Source organism: Myotis myotis, unplaced genomic scaffold, assembly GCF_014108235.1.
Source record: "Myotis myotis isolate mMyoMyo1 unplaced genomic scaffold, mMyoMyo1.p scaffold_m19_p_19, whole genome shotgun sequence".
Lineage (NCBI taxonomy): Eukaryota > Metazoa > Chordata > Mammalia > Chiroptera > Vespertilionidae > Myotis > Myotis myotis.
This window is the reverse complement of record NW_023416323.1, coordinates 7,360,312-7,376,867: the sequence shown is the minus strand read 5'-3', so window position 1 is coordinate 7,376,867 and position 16,556 is coordinate 7,360,312. Positions and strand designations below refer to the sequence as shown.

The window sequence follows — 16,556 nt, the reverse complement described above, 5'->3', positions numbered from 1 at the left end:
CAACAACCCGGAGATCGAGAGTGGCTGTCTCGCGGAGCTGCTCGCAGGCACTTGGGGACGCGAGTCGCTGAGTCGCAGAGAGGCGAATAGACTCGGAAACACCATTGCCCTTGGCCCCGCCCTGGTGATTCCCGGGGACCCCGCCCTACTCAAATTACATACTCAACCAAGCTGTGCTAGTGACACAAAGAGAACCACCAACGCTTTTGCAGCCCAGCCCAGCAGAATACAGATTTCAACTCCTCGCATACATAAGGGACACAATAAAGAAGCAGAATCAGGTTCGGAGGAAGCCAGAGCCGGACCCGCCTGGGCCGGCGACGTGGAACCGCTGTACCAGCAAATGCACAGGCAGGCCCACCAGATCCAGTATCACATGGGACGCTGGGTGACGGCAGACAGGCAGTCTGTGCACTTGGTAGAAAACGAAATCCAAGCAAGCATACCAGATATTCAGCCACCAGGAACGCCTGGAGATTTTGTCCAGCAAGGAGCTGCCCAACAAAGGACAGAATGCCAAACTTTGTGTCGCTGAGATGGCCCCCGTGAGGCTGAGGCGGCTCCCGCAGGGCCAAGGCGGTCCCCAAGAGGCTGGGACGGCCCCAGCGAGGCTGGGACAGCCCTGGTGGGGGTGGGACGGCCCTGGTGGGATTGACACGCCCCAGTGAGGTTGCAACTGCCCCAGTGAGGTTTAAACAGCCCCAGTGAGGTTGAAACGGCCCCTGTGAGGTCGAGACGGCACTGGTGAGGTCGAGACGGTCCAGGTGTGGTTGAAACAGCCCCAGTGAGGTTGAAACGGCCCATGTGAGGTTGAGACGGACCATGTGAGGCTGAAACGGCCCCAGTGAGGCTGAGACGGCCCCGGTGAGGTCAAGACGGCCCTGGTGGGGTCGAAACGGCCCCAGTGAGGTTGAAACGGCCCCCGTGAGGCTGGGACGGCCCCTGGGAAGCTGAGATAAATACCACATGAACTCACTCATTTATGGATAATAAGAAACATTATAGACTGATGAACAAAAATGGATACAGAGGCAGAGCAGCATTGAGCAGAATGTCAAACTACAGTGGGAACCCTGGGGAGGGTTGGGGGGAGTTGGAGATCAACTGAAGGACTTATATGCATGCATATGAGAATAACTAATGGACACAAGACACTGGGAGGTGGGGGAATGTCAAGGGGGAGAAAAAAGGAGACATGTGTAATAGTCTTTGTAATACTTTAAGAAATAATAAAAAAAAAGATTTCAGGCTCGATTCTGGTCAAGAATCAACCAATGAATTCATTAATAAGTGGAACAAAATTAATGTCTCTCTCTCTCTCCCTCCCCCTCTTCTCTTCTGTAAATAAATAAATAAAATCAATAAATAAAGATTTAGCCCTGGCCAGTTGCCTCAGTTGGTTGAGCATCCTCCAGTACACTGAAAGGTTGCTGGTTTGATTCCCAGTCAAATCACATGTCCAGGTTGTGGGTTTGGTTCCTGGTCAGGGTCCATACAGGAGGCCACTGGTTGATGTTTCTCTCTCTCTCTCAAAATCAATTTTTAAAAAATGAAGTTTGTCTTCTATTAAAATATACATATGGAACTATGGAAGACAGGAATGTTTGAACACATGTCTCTGCAGACAGATGAAGGAAAGCACAGTGTTAAAATGCATTTGCCTTACATAGCTAAAGCCATGAAAAGCTATAAGGATGACTTTACCATTATTTCTATCCTGGTTGGAGCTCTGAGTGAGTCAAAAGGATGGAATTTGGAAAACTCTTCAGTAAATATCTAGTGGATCCTGGTAATTTCTTCGTGGTTTCTTCTGATTTCTGCCATTTGAGTCAAAGTTTCCATTACAGTTACTATGATGAATCCCAGAAGGAGACTTATAGAGTCATTGAACATCTACATAAAATTGATATGAATATAATAAAACAATTAGACCCACTATCTTTTAGCAATTACTTGAAGAAATACAATAAAACTATATGCGGAAGACATCCCATTGGGGTGCTATTGAATGCTATCACAGAGCTCCAAAAGAATGGAATCAACATGATCTTTTTCTTTTGAATTATGCCAGTCAAGTCAGTGTGGAAACTGGTGAGTTATGCTGCTGGAGCACTCACAGTCCACTGAAGCTCTGATTCCTCAGGGATGCCACCTGCACATACTCATACTGTTCCAGGTCTCAGCCTAACCCTTACCAAGATTCTGGTCCTTGTTTGGGGGATTCTGGAACCTCAAACCAATAGAATTTTCTTCTTTTCTAATAGGTGTAGGTCTTCTTTAATTTCAACTCATTAAAAAATACTTTATAGTTTAGGGCAAGGGAAGGAAAACTGGCATGGAATATTTTTATTTTTAAAAAATGGCAATGTGCCCAGCTGGTGTGGCTCAGCAATTGAGTGTCAGTCCAGGAACCACGAGGTAGCCAGTTTGATTCTAAATCAGGGCACATTCCTAGGTTGTGGGCTCCATCCCCAGTAGGGATGCATATAGGAGACAGCCATCGATGATGTTTCTCATCGATGTTTCTATCTCTCTATCCCTCTCCCTTCCTCTCTCTCTAAAAATCAGTAGAAACATATTTTTAAAATAGTGTTGAATGCAAACTGTAATATAAAATAAAATAATTTTTTAAAAAATCAATTAAAAGACATATTTAAAAAATGGTAATGTAATGGCCCAGTTGTGGCAGTTTAAAAAAAAATAACCTGTATTTACCAATACCCTGAATTTGCATTCTGCAACTTATGCATGTATATTCTGCTTTCAAAATAGTTTTGCAAATTGTACACAAACTCAAAAGGTGGGAGCTTTTTAATAATGAAATTGCATTTATAAATTACCTGTATTAGAATATAATAAATCTCCAGTTGTAGTCAATTACTCCCATGTTGTGCAACAGATACCTTCTATTTTAGTTGCTAATAAAGGGCTACACAACTCAAAAGAAAGAATATAATATTCTGCACTATATACACGGTAAAACAGAGGTGAAAAACGGGAAATTAACACATAGGTCACTACATAATCACTATCTGAAATTTGTACTCTATGGATGTTATTTTTACAAATTTATTTCAATGTTCAAAAACTACATGACACAGACAAACTAAAAATTAATTCACATAACCATGATTCCTGAGTACCAGGGAATGCCAGACTTTCTCAGGTTTACTACTGAACAAGGGGGACCCCTCACTCCAACTGCCCACCCAGAAATATATTCAGAAGGGAGGGCGGTACAGGTGGAGGCTCGCAAAGTGCATGGAAAGTTCTGGTCCTGAAAGGGCTCCAGCCGCTCCCAGGCTTGGGAGTCCCACAGGATTTTGCCCTCCTCCGCAGGGAAACCCAGGTAAAACAGGCTGCTGCAGATGGCCAAGATGGCCCTGGCCGGCTTGCTCAGAGGATAGAGCCTCAGCCTCCGGACTGAAGGGTCCAGGCTCGCTTCCGGGGTCAGGGCGCACGCCCGCCCAGGTTGCGGGCTCTATTCCCAGTAGGGGGCCAGGCAGCCAATCAATGATTCTGTTATCACGGATCTCTCTCTCTCTCTCTCTCTCTCTCTCTCTCTCTCTCTCTCTCTCTCTCTCTCTCTCTTCCTCTCTGAAATGAATAAAAATACAAACAAATAAACAAAAAGATTGCAATGTCCCTAGCGGCCAAGAGGGGATGACAAGTCACTAGCTTCCCGAGGCCCCAGGCCTAGGGCGTATCGTGCTACAGCGGGACTCCCGGGGTTCCATCCACGGCCAATCCGAGAGCCTCTGGGAGGTTGAGGGGCCGAGGACGCTGGCGTGGTCCCGGCTACCCCCATCCTAAAGGCCACTTGGTGGTTACCCAGCGACCCCCCCCCCCCCCCACACACACACACACCAGATAATCACCCCCTTGGAGGTCGGGGTGAGCTGAGCGAACGCTTCCCTTCCCCTCCAAGAGCCACGTGGGAGAACCGAGGGGGAAAAGTGTGGGCATGGGGCCCACCCCCGGACCCAGGAGCTCAGCCTATTGCGTCCCCGCCCACTCCGGAGGGAACCTGCCACTTAGGTACGCGTCTGCCCCGGGGCGCTCGCGGGTGGGGGATTGTCCCGATGGGAGGCCAGCGACGCCCCATCTGCTCTCCAGCCCCGCCACGCCCGAATGCCTCCAGGCACCCAGAGGCCAGGGAAGCACCGTGAGGTGGAGACCAGAGGGTAGGAGCGGAGAGCTGATAGATTTCAAGTACCATCTCCCCGGTCCGGGCATTCAAGGGCCAGGCCTGTGGTTTTACAAAGTGTGGCTGCCAGACCCGCAAACCCGCCCCTGCAGATCGCGACCCTCCCCCCGCGATCAGAAGGCACCTGCCTAGCAGATCCAACCAGGATCCGCCCCGCCCCGCCCCGACTCCCCCGCGGTCGCCGTGCGCCCCCAGCCCGTGGGCTCCGATCTGAACTGCTTCCCCGCCCTCGGGAAGGAAACACTGACACACACCGTGCAGGCGCCCAGATGAGGGGCGAAGACTTTATTGCCATCAGCTCCAGGCTCCGGCGGCGGCTCAGAAGACCTTCACCGACTCCAGCTGCAGGTCCCCGCCCACCTCCAGCAGCCGCACGCGCGCCGGCGGGATGCGGTAGCGGAAGTGGTGGATCTCCGCGTCGCCCACCACCGCCTGCGGGGCCGGAGGGCGCTTCACTCAGGTTGCCGGGGCCACCGCGGGCTTCTGCCCACTCCCGCCCGCGCCCGGTGACCTCGGCAACCGCGGAACCCAGGGCCCCGACGGGAGGTGGGCGATGTTCCTTCTAACCTAACCCCTTGTCCCGAGGGTGCCACGAGGGGCCAGTGGGCACCCGAGTGCTTTGTGGGTGTCGGAGTGCATGTTGTTAGCGCGGACCCGGCGGCCGCTGCCTCGCTCCGGACCCGCAGATTTAAAGCGGCGAGCGGCGGGCGGTGGGGGGTCTGCAGCGACCGCTCCCTCCGGGACGTGTGCCTGTGCCCTGTCTCCCAGCCCATCCCCGCCCCTGTCACGGAGGCCCGACCTCAGGTGCCAATGAGCAGGGAGCGGGGTCTGGGGTGGAAGTGGGGCCAGCCTCTGCGGGGGACACCCGCGCTCCGGGCACTACATTCTTGCTCGCTTTGCCCTTGTCCCTGCACATACCTGTCCTGCAGACGCCAGGAGCGGGCACCACGGGAGGGAGAGAGACTGAGGACACCTGCCCAGCTCTGTCCACGCCTTTGCTCCCCCCTCCACCAAGGGCCTGGCTGGCCTTGCCCAGCCCCAGGAGGGATGTGATCCCGGTGCCCACCCCTGTGGCAGAGACACACCTTGAAACCCTCTTCCGTGGCGATGAGGAGCACGTCGAAGGGCTGCCCACGCTGAAAGGGAAGACCGTGGCCGCGCTCCTCCTGGCCCCAGCTGCCGCGCTCCTTGGTGTTGAAGACCACTGTGGACTCGTCCAGCCGGGGGTTGAAATGCAGCGCAGCCTCAGCGCCCTCCTCCTCGCTGCACAGCAGGTTCACGTGAAACCTGGGGAAGGGGAGGGGGTGGGGAGTGGCCAGGAGGAGATGTCAAGAGCCATGAAGCACCCAGACCAAGGCCAAGGGCCAATGAATTAAGACTCGCCATTGAACAAACGCAAGTTTACAGGGACCTGAGTATGTCACACCCCACAGAGGGAGGGGCTGTGGACTGGTACAGGGAACCCAGATGCCAGGCAGGCCAAACAACTTGCTGCACACACATCACCCAGCAAGGACTGTGATGCTGTGGCCTGGGTTGCCTTCATTCCCACAGAGCCTGGGGGTTGGCAAGGAGTCGTGGTGCTGAAGGCCAGGGTGCTCATGATTCCCAGGATGCTCCCAGTTCCCAGAGGGCTGGGAAGACTACCAGGGACCCAGTGGTCACAGGCACCCAAGTCCCAGGAAGCCATACAATTGATTGCTTAGGCTCTCGGATGCCCCGGACGCATCCAATCACAGGACACACTCCCAGAGTTCCTGGTGACTCCGTTTGGAGGTCCTAGAACTATAGGTAGGAGGCCTGAAATGGTCTTGGAACCCACAGATTCTTAGGGACCCGGCTCCAAAATCAGGGGACACATTTGTGGGAACACCAGATTCCAAAAGGTTGGTAATGGCCTGGGGATTCCAAACCCTGGTGGGCAAAGGTGACCCTGGGGCCCTTACCTCTGGGCTGTAAGAAGTCAGAGCCAGCTGGGCTGAGGCCTCTGCGCACCCCCACCCCTTACCTCTGGAAACTGGGTCCCACTGGAGTCTCACCTGCGAGCCTTGTCGGGGACAACACCACGAATTCTCATCACAGTGCCCACTCTGACACCCTCGGGCAACGAGGTCTTGTGTGGCACGTTCTGCAAGAGTCCGAGTGAGAGGGGATGAGTGAACCGGGGTACCAAGGGGGTGAGACAGATGGGTCACCCCAGGTAGCAAACCACCAGGACCCAGACCAGCACAATCAGAGAGGAGAAAGGCACAGAGGGAAGCAGAGAGTCAGACACAGAGTTGTTAAGGGAAGCACTCAGGATTAACAGAAAAATATTGAGGGAGAGAAGCCAAGGGGACATGGGAGCATCGGGATGGGGATGGGTGGGTCCACCCAAAAGGCAGCCTCCGGACACTTCACAGCACAGCTGACCGACCACCCACTTTCTCCTCTGAAACAGCAGACTTCAGCCAGGCCCCAGCCCCTCCCCTAGGCTGGTGCAACCTTGGGTCAAAGGCCCCCCAACCCTCAGACCCTAGAACACTCACAGAGCTCCCTGCCATGGCTGGGATGGTGGGACAGACAATGGTGGTGTCAGGTATGGCTGCTGAGACCTTAAGTTGAAAGCAGGTGTGGCTGGGCCTGATGACTCACCCCATGTCTTTCCAAATCCACCACCCACACCTGGCACAGACCCTGGCCCTGGGGCCAGGGTGGCCCAGCACCCTCTTCCTGGGGCCTCTCACCCTTCCCTCCATCCAGGCCCTTTTCCAGCCGCCATAGCCCAACACTCTAGAGAAATCCAGGCTGGGAAGGGTGGGGTGGGGTGGGGGGAATGCTGAAAGGTGGCTCTGAAGTCAAGGAATAGGAAGGGTGGGGGAACTAGCAGAAACCCCTCCTACAACCTAGCAACCCTCCTGCAGGTGAAGAGGCTGCTCCAGACGGAGAGTGGAAACTTTGGGTGGAGACAACCAGACTCCGCACCTGGTCCACACCTCCCCCCACACCCCCGGGCCTCCCAGGCACTCCCCACCCCCCTCACCACACAGGAGGCTCCCCAGGTGCTGGTGGAGCCAGTGCCTTGGGGACAGAGGATAGGCAGCTGCACTTAGGGGAAGGCGCCAAGCTCCCCGTTTGGTGGTGGGGAAAGCCCAGGCTTAGAGCGGGACAGCCTCCCCCCAAAGGCCTCTCAGCCAGGAAGGGCCCTGCCTGAGCTGGAGTCCAGGGCTGTGTGCCAAGGGCATGTCATCAGACTTTAAACATCGAGGACAGTGGGCTTGAGGTTATAGTACCAACTGCTCAGGGTGGAGAGAGTCCATGATGGACTCCATGGCTCTTACCAATGAGGTGGCCATGTCTGGTCCCAGTCTACTGCTACTGTATCCCATGGCACAGCTTCACCCAATTGCCTCATGGGATGCACATTTCTTCACAGGCTGCCAACCTGCAAGTCCAAGCTTGACTTTGGTGTTGGGCCAGATGAATTCAGTCTGCTATCAGCTTGGTTTCTGGTTTATTCCTGATAGCTCAGATGTGCGCACCCTTGATGATTCTTACTCATTTGTGGAGATTATCTTCACATCAGTGCTGGAAATACATTTTCGAGAGCATGGTTCTTCATTTTTAAATAAGTAGTGAATGTACTCATTCACAGTACTGTATTCTCAAGCTCTACTTCACACTCATAAGTCGTGCGGCTCTAACAGAATACTTCACCGAGTTTTGTCCAATACATAGGAGACCTGGGCAACCACCACCCCAGCCCAGTTTCTTCCAGTCCCCGAAACAACGGCCCCCTCCACCTGCCCCAGGACACCACGTCACTGCTCAGCATTCAACAGCCTCCAAGTTCACTTGTCATGACATGAAGAAGAGCGGTGGCCAGCAGGCTGAGTGTGCTGGCTTCTGCAGCTCCTTCGGGAAAGAATTCTGCTGCTTGTACCCACGGTTGTTGTAGGAGTTGGAATACCACGCTCTGTCAATGAATTTTCAAATTAAAAAAAAAAATCTAAAACCTGATGTTTTTCTTAGTCGAGGAAGCCTTAAGTTCTATTTATAAATATATGAAGTAATCCTTTTCTGTCGTGTTTTTTTTTTTTTTGGCTTGATAAACTGATTTTGTTATACTTTTTTACATATTTTAGGCTTCATGGGAATTTTGCTTTAGATTAAATTTAAAGTATTTCTATTGTCCAAAAAAGTCTCCAAGTCATAATGAATTCTTGTAATTTCCACGCTGTGGCTGTGAATACCTGTTGCTCCTCCTCTGCTTCTTCCTTTCCTTCCTCTGCTGGACTATTGGGTCCTACAGCCTTTAGGTGGGTGAGCAAGGGCTGCCTCCTTAGGGGGCGGCGCCCATGGGTCCTGAGGGGCCACCTTTTCCCTGGGGGCTGCATCCAGCTGGGGTGTCAGAGGAGCAGGTAAGGAGCGGGCTGACCCTCAGGGTGTGGGGTTGGAGGGTAAGGAAGGAAGCAGGAGAGGGGGTACCCAGCCCTGAGCAGGGAAGAGGTTCAAGGGTGGGGCCCACTGAGTGGTACTTCAGCCAGCAAGGCCAGGAGGGGGTCCCCTGGGGAAGAAACACTGTGTGGGTGCAGGATGGCAGACCACTCATTGGAGGAGGTACAGATAGGGGAAAGGGGAAAGACCATGCATATGTGACCTTGGAGTGGAATTAGAGGAATACCTCTGAGCTAATGGTTTCATGAATTGGTCTTTACTTGGGGGTGGGGCCAACGTCTTTTCTAAATGAAGTTTTTATTATGTTAAAATATATAAGTAATGGAATATTCACCTTGTAACCATTTTTGAATGGGCTATGGTTCACTCTGTGCGATTAAGTACTTTCATATTGTTCTGCAGCCATCCCACCATGCATCTCCAGCTGTTTCACCTTCCCCACCTCGGCTCCGTTCCCACTAAACTTAGCTCCCCACCCCTGTCCCAGGTCGTGGCAGACACCGTTCTGCTTTCTGTCCTTGTGGATGTGACTACTCCAGGGACCTGGTATGGATAGAATCATACAGTAAATGCTCTGCTGTGACTGGTGAGTGTATATACAAACCCAAGCAGTCCCTGGATTATCTCCGCTGTGAACAAAAGCAGCCTGAAGTCTCCAAAAAGCTGACGTTGACAGAGCGTGGTATTCCAACTCCTACAACAACCGTGGGTACAAGCAGCAGAATTCTTTCCCGAAGGAGCTGCAGAAGCCAGCACACTCAGCCTGCTGGCCACCGCTCTTCTTCATGTCATGACAAGTGAACTTGGAGGCTGTTGAATGCTGAGCAGTGACGTGGTGTCCTGGGGCAGGTGGAGGGGGCCGTTGTTTCGGGGACTGGAAGAAACTGGGCTGGGGTGGTGGTTGCCCAGGTCTCCTATGTATTGGACAAAACTCGGTGAAGTATTCTGTTAGAGCCGCACGACTTATGAGTGTGAAGTAGAGCTTGAGAATACAGTACTGTGAATGAGTACATTCACTACTTATTTAAAAATGAAGAACCATGCTCTCGAAAATGTATTTCCAGCACTGATGTGAAGATAATCTCCACAAATGAGTAAGAATCATCAAGGGTGCGCACATCTGAGCTATCAGGAATAAACCAGAAACCAAGCTGATAGCAGACTGAATTCATCTGGCCCAACACCAAAGTCAAGCTTGGACTTGCAGGTTGGCAGCCTGTGAAGAAATGTGCATCCCATGAGGCAATTGGGTGAAGCTGTGCCATGGGATACAGTAGCAGTAGACTGGGACCAGACATGGCCACCTCATTGGTAAGAGCCATGGAGTCCATCATGGACTCTCTCCACCCTGAGCAGTTGGTACTATAACCTCAAGCCCACTGTCCTCGATGTTTAAAGTCTGATGACATGCCCTTGGCACACAGCCCTGGACTCCAGCTCAGGCAGGGCCCTTCCTGGCTGAGAGGCCTTTGGGGGGAGGCTGTCCCGCTCTAAGCCTGGGCTTTCCCCACCACCAAACGGGGAGCTTGGCGCCTTCCCCTAAGTGCAGCTGCCTATCCTCTGTCCCCAAGGCACTGGCTCCACCAGCACCTGGGGAGCCTCCTGTGTGGTGAGGGGGGTGGGGAGTGCCTGGGAGGCCCGGGGGTGTGGGGGGAGGTGTGGACCAGGTGCGGAGTCTGGTTGTCTCCACCCAAAGTTTCCACTCTCCGTCTGGAGCAGCCTCTTCACCTGCAGGAGGGTTGCTAGGTTGTAGGAGGGGTTTCTGCTAGTTCCCCCACCCTTCCTATTCCTTGACTTCAGAGCCACCTTTCAGCATTCCCCCCACCCCACCCCACCCTTCCCAGCCTGGATTTCTCTAGAGTGTTGGGCTATGGCGGCTGGAAAAGGGCCTGGATGGAGGGAAGGGTGAGAGGCCCCAGGAAGAGGGTGCTGGGCCACCCTGGCCCCAGGGCCAGGGTCTGTGCCAGGTGTGGGTGGTGGATTTGGAAAGACATGGGGTGAGTCATCAGGCCCAGCCACACCTGCTTTCAACTTAAGGTCTCAGCAGCCATACCTGACACCACCATTGTCTGTCCCACCATCCCAGCCATGGCAGGGAGCTCTGTGAGTGTTCTAGGGTCTGAGGGTTGGGGGGCCTTTGACCCAAGGTTGCACCAGCCTAGGGGAGGGGCTGGGGCCTGGCTGAAGTCTGCTGTTTCAGAGGAGAAAGTGGGTGGTCGGTCAGCTGTGCTGTGAAGTGTCCGGAGGCTGCCTTTTGGGTGGACCCACCCATCCCCATCCCGATGCTCCCATGTCCCCTTGGCTTCTCTCCCTCAATATTTTTCTGTTAATCCTGAGTGCTTCCCTTAACAACTCTGTGTCTGACTCTCTGCTTCCCTCTGTGCCTTTCTCCTCTCTGATTGTGCTGGTCTGGGTCCTGGTGGTTTGCTACCTGGGGTGACCCATCTGTCTCACCCCCTTGGTACCCCGGTTCACTCATCCCCTCTCACTCGGACTCTTGCAGAACGTGCCACACAAGACCTCGTTGCCCGAGGGTGTCAGAGTGGGCACTGTGATGAGAATTCGTGGTGTTGTCCCCGACAAGGCTCGCAGGTGAGACTCCAGTGGGACCCAGTTTCCAGAGGTAAGGGGTGGGGGTGCGCAGAGGCCTCAGCCCAGCTGGCTCTGACTTCTTACAGCCCAGAGGTAAGGGCCCCAGGGTCACCTTTGCCCACCAGGGTTTGGAATCCCCAGGCCATTACCAACCTTTTGGAATCTGGTGTTCCCACAAATGTGTCCCCTGATTTTGGAGCCGGGTCCCTAAGAATCTGTGGGTTCCAAGACCATTTCAGGCCTCCTACCTATAGTTCTAGGACCTCCAAACGGAGTCACCAGGAACTCTGGGAGTGTGTCCTGTGATTGGATGCGTCCGGGGCATCCGAGAGCCTAAGCAATCAATTGTATGGCTTCCTGGGACTTGGGTGCCTGTGACCACTGGGTCCCTGGTAGTCTTCCCAGCCCTCTGGGAACTGGGAGCATCCTGGGAATCATGAGCACCCTGGCCTTCAGCACCACGACTCCTTGCCAACCCCCAGGCTCTGTGGGAATGAAGGCAACCCAGGCCACAGCATCACAGTCCTTGCTGGGTGATGTGTGTGCAGCAAGTTGTTTGGCCTGCCTGGCATCTGGGTTCCCTGTACCAGTCCACAGCCCCTCCCTCTGTGGGGTGTGACATACTCAGGTCCCTGTAAACTTGCGTTTGTTCAATGGCGAGTCTTAATTCATTGGCCCTTGGCCTTGGTCTGGGTGCTTCATGGCTCTTGACATCTCCTCCTGGCCACTCCCCACCCCCTCCCCTTCCCCAGGTTTCACGTGAACCTGCTGTGCAGCGAGGAGGAGGGCGCTGAGGCTGCGCTGCATTTCAACCCCCGGCTGGACGAGTCCACAGTGGTCTTCAACACCAAGGAGCGCGGCAGCTGGGGCCAGGAGGAGCGCGGCCACGGTCTTCCCTTTCAGCGTGGGCAGCCCTTCGACGTGCTCCTCATCGCCACGGAAGAGGGTTTCAAGGTGTGTCTCTGCCACAGGGGTGGGCACCGGGATCACATCCCTCCTGGGGCTGGGCAAGGCCAGCCAGGCCCTTGGTGGAGGGGGGAGCAAAGGCGTGGACAGAGCTGGGCAGGTGTCCTCAGTCTCTCTCCCTCCCGTGGTGCCCGCTCCTGGCGTCTGCAGGACAGGTATGTGCAGGGACAAGGGCAAAGCGAGCAAGAATGTAGTGCCCGGAGCGCGGGTGTCCCCCGCAGAGGCTGGCCCCACTTCCACCCCAGACCCCGCTCCCTGCTCATTGGCACCTGAGGTCGGGCCTCCGTGACAGGGGCGGGGATGGGCTGGGAGACAGGGCACAGGCACACGTCCCGGAGGGAGCGGTCGCTGCAGACCCCCCACCGCCCGCCGCTCGCCGCTTTAAATCTGCGGGTCCGGAGCGAGGCAGCGGCCGCCGGGTCCGCGCTAACAACATGCACTCCGACACCCACAAAGCACTCGGGTGCCCACTGGCCCCTCGTGGCACCCTCGGGACAAGGGGTTAGGTTAGAAGGAACATCGCCCACCTCCCGTCGGGGCCCTGGGTTCCGCGGTTGCCGAGGTCACCGGGCGCGGGCGGGAGTGGGCAGAAGCCCGCGGTGGCCCCGGCAACCTGAGTGAAGCGCCCTCCGGCCCCGCAGGCGGTGGTGGGCGACGCGGAGATCCACCACTTCCGCTACCGCATCCCGCCGGCGCGCGTGCGGCTGCTGGAGGTGGGCGGGGACCTGCAGCTGGAGTCGGTGAAGGTCTTCTGAGCCGCCGCCGGAGCCTGGAGCTGATGGCAATAAAGTCTTCGCCCCTCATCTGGGCGCCTGCACGGTGTGTGTCAGTGTTTCCTTCCCGAGGGCGGGGAAGCAGTTCAGATCGGAGCCCACGGGCTGGGGGCGCACGGCGACCGCGGGGGAGTCGGGGCGGGGCGGGGGCGGATCCTGGTTGGATCTGGGAGGCTGGTGCCTTCTGATCGCCGTGGTGGGTGCGATCTGCTGGGGGGTTCGCCGGTCTCGCAGCTGCACTTTGCAGAGCAGAAGGTGGGCAGCTGTGACCTGGTGGAGTTTTGAGGGTCTCAAGCCTTCCCTGGTGCCCTCTCTACGGATCTAAGGGAGCTGTCCCTCTGCAGACAGGGGAAGGGACCCCATAGGCCTGGTCCGTCGGAGACCCGAGCTCCGGGAGGTGGAGCATGCAGTGTCTCCGGCCCCCTCACCTACCCTCTGGTCCCCACCTCTCCGTGCTTCCCCGGCCTCAGGTGCCTAGAGACTCTCGGGCGGGGCGGGGCTGGGGAGCGGATGGGGCGTCACCGGCCTCCCATCTGCCCCTTCCCCCGCCCAGGCTGACTTGTACGGAGGTGCCCTGCGAGGGGCGGGACGCGAAGGGCAGGGCTCCTGGGTCCCCGCGGGTTGGTGTGCCCCACGCCCATTCTCTTTCCCCTCGGCTCCCCCAAGTGGTTCTGGACGGGAAGGGGAGCGAGTGCTCAAGGGCGGAAGCCCAGCTCACTCCGCCGGCCAAGCGGGTGATGATCTAGGGTCAGGGGGTCCTTGAGTCACCACCAAATGGCCTCGGAAGTCGGCTGAGGGTAGCGAGCGCCCTGAGCCTGGCGCCCCCCCCCCCTCCCCGGCGCGCGTCTGGCCTGTGCGTGGAGCCCCGCACAGTGGGTCGGGCCGGTGCTCGGAAATGTCCGGTTCATGGGGCTGCAGGCCAGGAACCCGCTCACCCAACAGACCTCTCCCTTCTCTGGTGGCCAGCGAGGCCTCTGGTTTCTTTCTTCTTTCTTTCTTTCTTTCTTTCTTTCTTTCTTTCTTTCTTTCTTTCTTTCTTTCTTCTTTCTTTCTTCCTTCCTTCCTTTCTCTCTCTCTCTCTCTCTCTCTCTCTCTCTCTCTCTCTCTCTCTCTCTCTTTCTCTCCTTCCTTCCTTCCTTTCTCTCTCTCTCTCTCTCTCTCTCTCTCTCTCTCTCTCTCTCTCTCTCTCTCTCTCTCCTTCCTTCCTTCCTTCTTTTTCTTTCTTTCTTTCTTTCCTTTTTCTTTTTCTTTTTAGCGGAAGCAAAGTTTATTGAGAGAAGCCAGTCCTGGAAAAGGTGCAGCTGGGGTTCCAGGAGAGTGAGCAGCAGTTCCGCGTCCGGAGCTCCCGGCCTACGTTGCGGTCGGCGTAGCTCGGCCTCCAAGCGAACCAGAGCCGGTTCGTCCCGGTGCAGAGTCCCCCGCGGCCATAAGCCACTTGGGCGGGGCTGGCGCCCCGACGGAACCTCCGGAACCCACTGCGCCCCCGAGGGAGCTCGCAGTCTGGTTTCTGACTCAACCTGAACCCGAGGGCCGGGTGGCGGGGAGACCAGGCCCGGCTGCAGGACCCGACACTTCTTAGAACCCGTTTTTCTGCCCCGTGGGCTGAAGCCACCCACCCATGCGGCCCTGGAGAGTGCATCCCTGGATGGGCCGAGGAATGAGGTTGTTAACCTAAAAACAAAAAATTTAGAAAAGGTGAAAACGAAAGGGCAATAAACATTTGAGATCACAGAATGGCAGTTGGGGGCATAGATCTGCTTAGAAACCCAAATGGTGTCCTGATTTTAGGGTGAAGGCAAGGGGTTTTTATGAGAAAAAGGAAAGGAAATAATTACATGAACAGAAGAAAGGAATGTCCATTGGTGCTAGCAAGCTAAGTTACTCTTTAGCTATCCATACATGGCTAGTTACTGATTATAAAGAAAGTCCATAATATCAGGATGTCTGTTTTCCTGTTAGCTTTCCGAATGATTGTTTGTACGACAGTGTTGGTTTGGCCCAGTCCAAAGGTTATCCTGCCTGTTCAAACATTTCAAAGGTTCAGGGAGTGAGGCGCGAGGCAGTTCTCTGCAAGGGCTGCTCTGGCTCCACTTTAAAATGGCTCCACGGCGGGGGCGGGGGCGGGGGCGGGGGGGGGGGCATTGCGGCTCATCACAATTGAAATATACACAGGGTGGGGAAAGTAGGTTATTGTGAACAGACTCCAATTTCTATATCAGGGCCACCCCTGTCACGAGTGAATTGTTCTCAGTTTCTTGGTTTATGTACTTTTCCAGGTTGTAAATTTAAAGATATTAGAAGAGATACCCAAAAAGATACAGAAGCACTAAAGAGTTTTGATACACAAAACATATTTGTTTTCTGCACCAGAGGGTAACTGTGAAAATACAGAGTCCCAACCTTTTGGACTTCTACCAGCAGCATGGCATTGTTACTCATCATCCTGTCCCAGACGGAGGGGCTCCTGACAGAGCCAGCTACTGTGAAATAGTGGAGGAGCTTCCAATCTCTCTTAAAAATAATTTAAAAAGCCATAAGGCCGACCCGTATGGCTCACTGGACTGAGCATCACCCCATGCACCAAGAGGTCGCTGGTTGGATTTCTGGATAGGGCATGCCTCCCAACAGTAAGGGACGTGCGACAATGTTTCTCTTTCATCTATGTTTCCATCTCTCTCTTCCTCTCCCTCCCCCCCCCCCCTCAGAAAATAACCAAAAAACCACGATGGAAGAGTTGGGAGATCTTGTCTTTAGCCACTTGTCTCATACTATATCTGTCTGACACAGTATCTCCACAGCAAGCCATAGACAGCCCATGATGATCTGGAGCAATACAGACCATAAAGCAATATAATTATCTTCATGAGTTCCAGGACAAGCTCGCTGCACATCTATCATCACGAGAGTCACTATCAATGTTTGTATTGAGATTTTTTTAAAAAGAATTTTGAATTAACTCAAATTTGAGTTGCCTAACACACTTTACTAACTTGTTATCAACTTGATTGTAAATGCATATGTGAAGTGCCCAGCCGTAGTGGATCAGTTGGTTGAGCACTGTACTGTGCACCGAAAGGTTGCCAGTTCGATTCCCAGTCAGGGCACATACCCAGGTTGCTGTCTGATCCCTAGTCTGGGCATGTACAAAGACAACTGATTTATGTTTCTCTCTCACATTGATATTTCTCCCCCCCCCCCCACACACACACCCCTCCCCTCCGCACCTCTCTCTAAGCATGTCTTCAGGTGAGGATTTAAAAAAAAAGTATATGTGAAGATATTCCTAAAGCTTTTATTGACACACACACAAAAAAGGCTCCATTTCTGGGTCACCTCTCCAGTGGAAAACCTGACAAAGTCTGAAATCCCCTGGTCCTCCAGGATTTGTTGCTGAATAACTTAGTTTTTACTTTTTTTGTCAACTATTATAAATGTATTTTTTAATTTTTGTAAAGCCGTTTGTACATATACAAATTTCAAAAGTATGCAGCGTAAAGTACAGTTATTGGCACAACTGATAAAAGTGGTTGCGGTCCTCGGATTCGCTGGTGGTGACTCATCCTATTGATTTCCTGATTTTC

At 54.3% G+C, this 16,556-nt stretch overlaps 2 protein-coding genes across 4 annotated transcripts; one reads left to right on the top strand and one right to left on the bottom strand.

The window, feature by feature from the left end:
• Positions 1-4,463: 4,463 nt before the first annotated feature.
• LOC118674334 (galectin-7-like) lies at positions 4,464-8,007 on the bottom strand. Of its 2 annotated transcripts, none has more exons than XM_036345988.1 (4): positions 7,528-8,007; positions 6,247-6,335; positions 5,293-5,494; positions 4,464-4,639 (listed from the first exon to the last, which is right to left on the bottom strand). In XM_036345988.1, exons 1-4 carry the CDS (start codon positions 7,573-7,575, stop codon positions 4,526-4,528), a joined length of 453 nt encoding a protein of 150 aa, XP_036201881.1. In that variant the 5' UTR covers positions 7,576-8,007; the 3' UTR covers positions 4,464-4,525. The 2 variants fall into 2 exon arrangements, with proteins under 2 accessions (XP_036201881.1, XP_036201882.1); XM_036345989.1 differs by lacking the exon at positions 7,528-8,007 and adding an exon at positions 6,736-6,886.
• A 1,471-nt stretch (positions 8,008-9,478) lies between these two features.
• Positions 9,479-13,019, top strand: LGALS7B (galectin 7B). 2 transcript variants are annotated; one of them, XM_036345985.1, is made up of 4 exons: positions 9,479-9,955; positions 11,148-11,236; positions 11,989-12,190; positions 12,844-13,019. In XM_036345985.1, the coding sequence occupies exons 1-4, from the start codon at positions 9,908-9,910 to the stop codon at positions 12,955-12,957; spliced, it is 453 nt and encodes a 150-aa protein (XP_036201878.1). In that variant the 5' UTR covers positions 9,479-9,907; the 3' UTR covers positions 12,958-13,019. The 2 variants fall into 2 exon arrangements, with proteins under 2 accessions (XP_036201878.1, XP_036201880.1); XM_036345987.1 differs by lacking the exon at positions 9,479-9,955 and adding an exon at positions 10,597-10,747.
• The last annotated feature ends 3,537 nt before the right edge of the window (positions 13,020-16,556 follow it).